Source organism: Nelusetta ayraudi, unplaced genomic scaffold, assembly GCF_046127955.1.
Source record: "Nelusetta ayraudi isolate G7.1 ecotype Tasmania unplaced genomic scaffold, CSIRO-AGI_Nayr_v1 ptg000018l, whole genome shotgun sequence".
NCBI lineage: Eukaryota > Metazoa > Chordata > Actinopteri > Tetraodontiformes > Monacanthidae > Nelusetta > Nelusetta ayraudi.
Window position 1 is genome coordinate 4,636,521 of NW_027466068.1, and position 10,325 is coordinate 4,646,845.

Genomic DNA, 10,325 nt, shown 5'->3' on the forward strand with positions numbered 1-10,325 from the left:
TGGTTAGCACTGCTGCCTTACAGCAAGAAGGTTGGGGCGCATGCATGCGAGGTGAATTGGAAACCCTAAATTGTCCCTAGGTGTGTATGTGAGTGTGAATGGCTTTGTCTCTATTGTCTCTATGTTAATTGTCTCTATGTTACGATCTAATCAACAACTTTAGGCTGGAACCAGGCTGAGGGCTGGAACCAGGGCCGACCCAAGCCTCCACGGGGCCCTAAGCAAAATTTGACTTTGGGGCCCTCTATTTCAGCCAATATTGACTGTTGATCATTCACACCTACAATGAGTTCAATGCAGCTCTGGCAGTGTTGTTTACATCCTATTGACGGCCTGACATGTCTTTACACATGTATGTATTACACGTTGAAATTATGCTGTTGCTGTATCTCCAAAGGTAAAATAATCAGAAACATAAGTAATACCAATGCAAACTTAATACGAATAATTTCAATGAATGCATCATGGATCACGTCCAGGCTGCCACATATGGTTTTCAATCTCAAAGGGTAGCACATCCAGCTACAAGAGTGTCCTGGGGTTGATTTACACAACATTCCAAGTGATAAAGCACAAAGTGAGGTATATCATCTAGTCTCACTGAAAGTAACAAAAATAAACAGGTAGACCATGTTCTTACTGGAAATGTGTCATCTGGTTTATTATTTTTGGTTTCAAAAAAGTGCAACAGCAAGGTGCAACAATAAGTTGTAGCGCAACAACAACAAAAACGTGCAACAACAACAAACAACACTTAATAAATAATATTATATATTATATAATATTATACAACACACTAAATAATAAATTCAATTGTACAAAAACAGACAGAATAAAATGAAATAAACAATAAATACCACGCAAATACTTAATGATATAAATGAAGTTACCTGAAACAAGGTAACACAAATGGTCTTAAAAAATTTTTTTAAAGTTGAATAATTAGGTCTTAAAACCACCCACTCCTAAAACCTGTGCTTCCTGGCTTTTCTAGAGACAAAGTCACTTATGACATCACTGTAAGAAATCTGATGGCCAACTTTGTTGTTAATACTAATCACTGCCAGTCCACTCAGTCTTTCTTGTGCCATGGAAGATCTCAAGTAGTTCTTGATCAATTTGAGCTTGGAAAAGCGCCACTCTGCAGAAGCAACTGTCACATGGAGAGTGCAGAGGCATTAAGAATAGGTCTACATCAGCAGCTGCACTCTGTTGAAAGTGTGTTTTTGTACAATAATATATCTTAGATCATATAGAAATCATCATTTAGACATGGCGGGGGGGGGGGGGGGGTGGAATGTTTTTTTTTTAATTTTTATTATTATTATTTGTATTGCTCTTGGGGGCCCCCTAGTGGCCGTGGGGCCCTAAGCCGTCGCTTACTTCGCTTATGCCTTGGGCCGGCTCTGGCTGGAACACACGTGTCTGCGTAACGGGCAGCTCGGCTCAGCTGACGTATGTTCCCCACGGGACAGTCAAACGGAGCTGCAAAAGTTTTCACCGGAGGCGAACTTCACACTTGACGGTCAGAGAGTACCGACGGACTCCTTTGTAGATCCTCTCCGTGGCAGGAACAAAGTGAAGGTAGGACCAAACTTTCCACGCTCTACCCCCTTTTTTACCCTCGCAACTTGTTTTCCTTTTCCAGCGCCCGGCTGCGCTACGCAACATTTTTTTTATTATTATTAATTTTTTTTTTTTAAGTTTCAATTGGCGACGGCGATGCCTGCTGCGTTTTGCAGAGCAGCTGTCAGTAAAAGTTAAAGTTAACTTCATTAACTCTGAGACACTGAACTTAGCGAGGTTAGTAACGTTGCTGGTTCTTCAGAGTCGTACTGAAAGGTGGTACTTTTAAGTTTCTAAGCTCGACCGCAGTCATTTAATAGCAGCACGAATCGAGCAATCGCCATTGCGTTGTTCCGTACAGTCAACAGGTAAGCGAACTACGACGAGTTTCAGATTAATGCAGTGTATTTTTATCTCGTATATTTGTTTCATCGAGTTATGTTACGTTAAGTTTTCTTTTCTATTCTTTTTCCAGCCCGGTAAACCGCGTGCAATGCCTTCACGGCAGTGTAGGTGTGCAGAGAGCTGCGCTGTCACATGTCCTGAGAGAAACAAAGCAAAGCAAAACAAAACAAACGAACCGGAATATGCTCTTTTATTATTATTATTATTATTATTATTATTAACAACAACAACAACAACAACAAAAATAATAATGAGTTGGGATGAGAATAATCATTAGTCATATATATATATATATATATATATATATATATATATATATATATATATATATATATATATGTGTGTGTATATATATATATATGTGTATATATATATATATATATATATATATATATATATATATATATATATATATATACATATATATATATATGTATATATATATGTGTATATGTGTATATGTATATATATATATGTATATATATATATATATATATATATATATATATATATATATATATATATATATATGTGTATATATATATATATATATATAAATATATATATATATATATATATATATACATATGTGTATATATATATATATATACATATGTATATATATATGTATGTATATATATACATATATAAGATTGAATCTTATGCAACAATGTTTTACTTAAAAAAGAGTAGAAAAGGATGGGGGGATAGTAATAGTATAGTATATAGAAATAGTAGACACCAGTGGCCGGCAGTGTCATGCAGCCTGGCTGAACTCAATGATAATGATAACTGACTTGGATAACTTGCACATGATCACTTGCACAACTTACAAAATGTCTTTCCTCTCTAATAATTAACCATCTCCACATTCTAGCTTGCTAAACTTTTATTCCTGTGTGTGTGTGTGTGTGTGTGTGTGTGTGTGTGTGTGTGTGTGTGTGTGTGTGTGTGTGTGTGTGGGGTGTGTGTCACATTCTCTCTCATGCCAGTGGTCCAGACATGCGGGTCGCAGTGATCGGAGCCGGAGTCATTGGCCTGTCCACGGCTCAGAGCATCTATGAGCAGTACCACTCCGTCGTCACCCCACTGACCATCGAGGTGTATGCAGACCGCTTTACACCGCTGACGACTAGTGATGGAGCAGCAGGCCTCTGGCAGCCGTATCTCTACGATGATGGAAAAGTTCAGGAGACGTATGATCATCTTCTGGAATTCTTTTTTACTAGGACTGCGCCATATTTGGAAAAACGTGCAAGCTTCTTTAGATGTGGTTGAACGTTGCAGTGACTAAATACGTAAATACTCAATAATGCATTTTTGCAATGGACTTGCTGCTAATTGCAAACCCCATTGAAAGGAGTTGATCATGCAGACGCTCAAAAAGTAACTGGTATTTTCGCTCCAGCACAGAGCCCCCCCCCCCCCCCCCCCCCCCCCGATAGCTGGATGTATAGATGAACCAATATATTTGTGTCTTCTAAAGACGTTTATTCTCCCTTCTTTTTCTTTAACCATCTTGTCAACCTTTTACACTCACCTAAAGCAGCTGGTTACTATCATATTGTATCTCCATCTAGGCCAGCAAAGTCTCATCTGATCTGCTATATATATTGTGAAGCAAAGCACCAATGAATGGGTTTACCGGACCCATTCAGTGATGCTCACTCACTGCATTTCAAGAAGTTCCTTGTCAACATATACGTTGTCCATGTTGATGCTGCGACAATGATAGATTTTTCATGTATCGTACTGCCCTACACATAACATCTTCCTGCAAAAAGCAGCCAACATTTTCATCTTGATGTTGTCCACACACTCAGGCAGTGGAATAAAGAGACGTTTGACTACTTGCTGAGCTTCCTGAGTTCACCAGAGAGTGTCAAAATGGGCATTTTCCTACAGTCTGGCTACAACCTGCTGACCGAGTGCGCGCCGGTAAGAAGAGCTTTGTTCTTCACAGAGAGCACCAGCTATAAGATAAGTGCGGACCTTTGGAACGTTTTTACAATCAGTTGCAAAAGCTCTGTAAAGTTTTTTAGAGTGACAAAACTTGTAAACTTACAGTAGCACATACCATTGCACAAACACACTCATCTGTATTCTTGCAGACTGAATGCAAAGCTGTGTGAAGCTGCATAGAGAAAGCCGGGCTGCAGTTACTGGAAGACAATAGCTGAGAGGCCTCGGTGGGGGTTGGGATTAATGTTGAACTCGGAGGACGTGCAAAATTGGCACACAGTCCTGATGAAGTGAGCTCGGTTTGTGCTGCCTTGTTTTTAAATGCAGGAACCCTCGTTTAAAGATGCCGTCCTGGGCTTCAGAGAGCTCACACAGCGAGAACTGCAGCTGTTCCCCGGATACAAGTAGGTCATATCTGAAAGTGCTCAAGACAAAAGAAGGGAAACGCCAATCAAGCAGATTGACTGATTGCCATAATGCCGATGTGGCCTTTGCCCAGATCGAGTTTGACATCCCTGCAGTCTAATGCATCTCTGTCTGCAGTTATGGCTGGTTCAACACGGCTCTCATGGTGGAGGGTAAAACATATTTACCTTGGATGATGGAGTGGTGAGTGAATACAACCAAGTTTGGTGACTTGACGTTTCACTGGCAACACCTGTGTTTCATATTTTTCTGGATTAGTGTCTTTTTAGTAAATTTTTGTCTATTGACATGTAGTTTTCCCAAGGGAAAATGCCTAAATCCTCCCCACCCCTGCCAAATGTGCTTATTGTCACCACTCACTGGAACCACACAGTATCATCACATGCCCTGACATTACATATAGGCAAATATTTTCTTTTAATTTCACGGTGCAAAGTCCAGTTGTTGATGATGAGTAGAGATAAGAGCTGGTGTACTACCAGCAAGTGTTGCAAGGTCAGCAATTTCAGTGTTATCGAGATGTTAACTGATTAAGTAACACACCTTGAAGTTTTTTTTATTTTTTTTTTTATCAGCATATACACACTTATAGTTCACTGTAATGTCACCTATTCACCACATTGAACACTCTTCCGCAGGTTGAAAAACAGGGGGGTGAAATTTTATCAAAGGAAAATCCAGTCCTTCAAGGAGGTTGGTGGCACTTTCGTTGCACATGCAGATTACAAGTCATATTGAATGTGTTTTTTCCTTTTTTCTTTTGATGGAACCCTTAACATAGCGTGTTTATTGTAGAGTGGAGTATGCAAAGCCACATCCTGACCTTTCCTTGCTCCTTTCTCCCACTTCCACGTGTCCAGCTGGCAGAGAGCGGAGTGGATGTGATCGTAAACTGCACTGGGATGAGATCAGGAGACCTACAGCCAGATCCTGAGCTCAAGCCAGGCCGTGGACAGATAGTAAAGGTGAGCAGTACGCTGCAAGTCTATTGTCCTTGTATTATTGTTTTAAAGGTGCACCATGTTTAAGCTGTTTAAGCATATGTTTATTGTCATTTGGCCTCTTCCTCCCAGGTGGATGCACCATGGATCAAACACTGGATTCTAACCCACGATTTAAGAAAAGGCTTCTATAATTCACCTTACATCATTCCAGGGTAGCTATTCGTGACTTAGAAAACACCTGTGAACTGACCTGCATATTTCTAATATTTTCTCTAAATATCCAAATGTATTTCCAAAAAAAACATAAAACAAAATAAAATTGTTTGCATGCAGGAGTCGCCATGTTACAGTAGGCGGTTGTTTCCAGTTGGGTAACTGGAATGAGCACGGCACCTCTGTAGACCACAAGGACATCTGGGAAAGTGCCTGTGAGCTGGAACCAAGTCTTAAGGTGAACATTAACGAGAGATAAATATTGACTGGCAGATAGAGAATGAGGCTCCATAAAGACAGTGTTGAATGATGTCTTTCAACTCTAGAATGCCAGGATCATAGAGGACTGGTGCGGCCTCAGGCCTTGTCGCAGCAAAGTCCGACTGGAAAGAGAGACCATCAAGACCGGTGCTACCAGTATCAAGGTATATGTTCAATGCTTTAAGACCAAAAGACTTCTGTGTTTTGTCATTCAGAAAGTGTAAGATGTCCTGGATCTCTTTCAGGTGATTCACAACTATGGCCATGGTGGGTTTGGTCTCACAATCCACCGAGGCTGCGCACAGGAAGCAGCGAGGCTCTTTGGACAGTTAGTGGAGCAGAAAGGCAAAGGTCCAAAAGCTCGATTGTAAATCACAACTTCCAAAGTGGTGAATTTTAATTCCACATTACACAAGTTTATCTCTTTGATAATTAACATCCGAAGCTATTAGACATTCATTGAAACATGAGTTAAATCTTTCTGTAATCTTCCACATGGATTTTACAGTACAGTACACATCAAGTGCACTAACAACAGTGTTGTAACAATGTTGTGTGTGTTTGCATGTTGACAAGCATTGTATAAAATGACAAAGTGCACTTGTATTAACATGAAATTATACAATACATTTCCAATTGAGTTACTCTTAATGTGAATAGAATAAAAAATTATTTGCCACTTCAGCATGTTACATGACTGTTTTTTCATATATGTGAGTGAGGTTAATTTTTACAGGACCGTTAACAGGTTCAAAGTCACAAAGTAATTTCTCATTTTAAAAGACAGGGAGAAAGAATAGAATAGAAGCTACCCAGGTAATACAAATAAAGCTGATCTCTATGTATATTGCAAATTGCCGTATACCATGAAATGTGAAACTGACACATACAAAAAGTGTGTACTTAACAGGTAGTTTAAAATATAAACCTTTAGTTTTAGCAATTCCTTGAAATTAACACTTTAGTGTGTTGAAAAGACACACAATTAAACATAGATACACTCTCATTTTTATTTGAATGTGTTTTGCAATTACCCTTAAGTGGAAGGTTGCACAAAGCACTATTTTGTTTTTGTTTTTTTAATAGGAAGCCAAAATGAAGCATTTACATTAGAGCCTGACGGGGCTAACACTGGGCTAAATATGCTGCTTCTAGCAGGGTAACGCTAACCCTTGGATAAATAATCCCACAAGGTCCTTAACGGAGTCCAGTTGAAAAAATAACTACTACTTGTAGTAAAAAGTCACAGATTTCCAGCAGTTGAGCTGGTGCTAACATTAGCATTCCATAGTGAGACTGACTTTTTTTTTTTTTTTTTTGTATGAGTGGGAACAATGTTTTAAACACATTAAAGATCTTCGCATAAACTGCCCACTCCGTGTGTTGTTTGGATTAAAACAAGCTAGAACCATATAACATTTGTTTTCTTAAATGCACATGAAACGATACATTGTGTCAGATGCGGGCACTACGAGACATTATTTTTATGACAAATCAAAGAGGAAAAAAAAAAATCAGAGCTGGTCAGTGCAAACAAATAATGCCTCACTGTTTCTCATTGCAGTCATCCTGAGAAAATATTACTTATTGTCTCCTCAATATACATTTAAATAAAACTATAACATCAAGGTTCACGTGTCCGTCATAGCAGTGAAAATGTACCTTTTTTCCCAGCGCTTTGAATACATCAGCCACAGTAAAATGATGACAAGTTGGAAAAGAAGGATTAACACTACAAACCTGTTGGACATTTTCCTTGCTTCGAGATTACCAGCGGGGGGCGTCATGCACCTTGCGGGAACAGCGCTTGGTGTGTGAGCAAAACGTGGAAAAGACCAGATGCAGGCATGGATCAAAGTGCCAGTGTGGTAGTGTGACAGACACTTACTGCATCTTCCTCTTGCTTCTTTTTGCTGCTTTTTAAAATTAAAACTAAGATTGCGCCATAAAAAAAAATGAAAACGATATGAAATGAAAATCTTCTGGAGGGATTTGGTGACGCACAGCTTATATATAACCTCTGTCTGTTTACTGTGGTCAGTTTGTTGCATCAGCACTGACCATGTAAGCATATTTATTATCCTCCAAACTGCCCTTAATTATAGCACGTGTATGTTTAGGCAGCACTTCAGATATAGTCACATCTTCTTATTTGCTTATTTGCGTTTTTTCTTACTCAGACTTTATTGCAGACAACAGTTAAATGCAAAAAAGTTAAAATTCTACAGTTATTGAACAGGCTTCATACCAAGTCACTCGTCTAATTCAATGTGATGGCGGCAATAATATTTACTGTAGATTGTTTTTTTATTGTTCACCTGTCAAAAGTCTATATGCAATGTTGAATTGATATAAATAGCACGTTATATACACATTTATATATATATATATATATATATATATATATATATATATATATATATATATATATATATATATATATATACATATATATAAAGACAATTTCAGTAAATTGGTTCACACGGCATGTAAAATATTAGAGAAAAAAATCACATCATTAAGATCATAGATGGTGAACCGTAGTGGCTGTCTTGCGCAGGATTTTTTTGTTTTGTTTTTTAACATAATCTGGACATTGTAGAAAACACCTATTACAAAGAAAACAACCATCTTCTGAAAGGATAACAGGTTTTGCTTGTTTATAAAAAGAACAGTCAAACATGTTCATGTTTTTTTTTTTTTTTTTTTTTCTGACTTGCAGCAAGTAGAAGCCAAAGATACATTCTGGAGAGCAGGTTTACACCTTTGTGCATCACAACTTGGGAGTTGAGGATCCAAAGGAGTTGCATTAGTAAGCCCAAACCCTCCCCTCTGCCAGGGGACCATTACATCACCGTTTTGTAACTGGGACGATGACTGAATCCCAGAGAGACGCCAGAGGAAGGACATGTAACCGGCTGGCTGCAGGTCTGCGAGCTGTCAGCAGGGGGGGCTCGTCTCAGCGCGTGCGCCTACATCAAACCGTCGCACCAGGAATCCACCACCAATTCCTCCTTCGCCACCCCCTTCTTCAGCACTGCCCTTCTGTTGCCAATCCTTAAGGCACCATCTACAAAAGAAGAAAAATAGATTTCACTCAACGAGCCATTAGCCTATTATTATTATTATTATTATTATTATTATTATTATTATTATTATTATTATTATTAATAATAATAATAATAATAATAATAATAATAATAATAATAATACAATAATAATACAATAATAATAATAATAATAATAATAATAATAATAATAATAATAATAATACATTTGATTTGTAGGCGCCTTTCAAGACACCCATGGACACCTTAGTCAAGAACTTAAGTAATCAGGATGGGTTTCACTAAAGCAGTACTTTTCTCTGATTTCAACCACGTGGAATTATCCTCTTCCTCAGGAGGAAATGCTTAAAATAATAACGTGATATCTCGCAAAGCTATCGCGAAGAATAAAAGATAATCAGTTTCTCGTGCTGGTTAGTGTTGCAAATTACAATGAGGCTTTTCTAACTAATCATCCTAAATCATTTTAGTTACCCAGCACATTCACGTGGAACATTTCAAATAAATTATTTTACTTGGTGAGAGTTTTATTTGAATTTAAATTAATTCAAAAAGCCATTCGTGTCATTTCCTTTGAAACTGGGTTCACGTTTAGCGATTAAAAACTTGTGTTCAAACGTAGGTCCGCCCAAACAGCATCGAGGATTCAGATTCATTTCATAGTTTTCAATTGGAATTTGACGAATCTAGGACTGAACACAAGTCACCTCACCGAAATCGGCGGGATCAATAAATCCCGAACTGCGTCGGTGACGTAACGCGTGTTGACGCACCTGTTGCCGGCGAGGACGCCTAGTGGTCGCCTCGCGCCCTACAGGTGTCGTCTCGCGACGGCCATCTGGAGCCCGCTGAGGCGGAGCGCCGCGCGCAGGAAGCTGCTCAGGCGGCCTCGTCCCTCGGCCTTCACTGGCGTCCCACCGAACTCCCCGGTGGTCCCTCCGGAGGTCCAGCTCTTCTCCAGCTGGTCTCCGATCCTCCGCAGGCGCGACGCGAGAAGCCGAGCGGCGAAGGAGCAGTTGGTGCGGCTGCGGGCGCCGCAGGTGGAGTCGACGGGTAGCGGAGGCGGGTCTACCGGCAGCCAGCACATCTTCACCGGTCAACCACAGCTTCAGTCCCCATTCGAGTCTCCCAGAGACGGGACACCCTCCCTCCGTCTCCTCTGCCTTTATCAAGGTGGCCCACGTTTCTCCCGCTGCTGTATTATTCATGGCACAGTCACGTGGTGTAAGGTTGACGTCACCTTCTCCCAGAAGAGACGTGCGGTGGCTGTTTATTAAATCTTGAATGTCTTCGGCCAGGTTCTGTCTCATGTCCTGACCCAAGTGCTAAACTGCAAAACATCTAAAATACACACGTGTTCAGCACTGTGAGTATCCATGTTCAAATTGGACATGATAACTTCTCCGACAGGGACAAGAGTGATTGCTGGTAATTGGCAGAGGGAAAACAAAAGGCCAAATCCCACTACACTGGCCAATAT

General features: G+C 39.7%; 1 protein-coding gene across 1 annotated transcript; it reads left to right on the forward strand.

Moving 5' to 3' along the window:
- Positions 1–1,414: 1,414 nt before the first annotated feature.
- Positions 1,415–6,454, forward strand: LOC142887995 (D-amino-acid oxidase-like). The gene is made up of 11 exons (XM_076026001.1): positions 1,415–1,584; positions 2,964–3,167; positions 3,795–3,909; positions 4,261–4,337; positions 4,477–4,542; positions 4,998–5,052; positions 5,220–5,324; positions 5,433–5,515; positions 5,637–5,754; positions 5,843–5,941; positions 6,023–6,454. The coding sequence occupies exons 2-11, from the start codon at positions 2,974–2,976 to the stop codon at positions 6,146–6,148; spliced, it is 1,038 nt and encodes a 345-aa protein (XP_075882116.1). The 5' UTR covers positions 1,415–1,584; positions 2,964–2,973; the 3' UTR covers positions 6,149–6,454.
- Positions 6,455–10,325: the final 3,871 nt, after the last annotated feature.

Excerpts from the sequence above, each read along its gene's own strand:
- LOC142887995 (XM_076026001.1), top strand. The coding sequence starts at position 2,974 with ATGCGGGTCGCAGTGATCGGAGCCGGAGTCATTGGCCTGTCCACGGCT. Across the intron at positions 4,543-4,997 it reads TTACCTTGGATGATGGAGTG|GTTGAAAAACAGGGGGGTGA; the intron begins GTGAGTGAATAC and ends ACTCTTCCGCAG. Across the intron at positions 5,053-5,219 it reads AAATCCAGTCCTTCAAGGAG|CTGGCAGAGAGCGGAGTGGA; the intron begins GTTGGTGGCACT and ends CCACGTGTCCAG.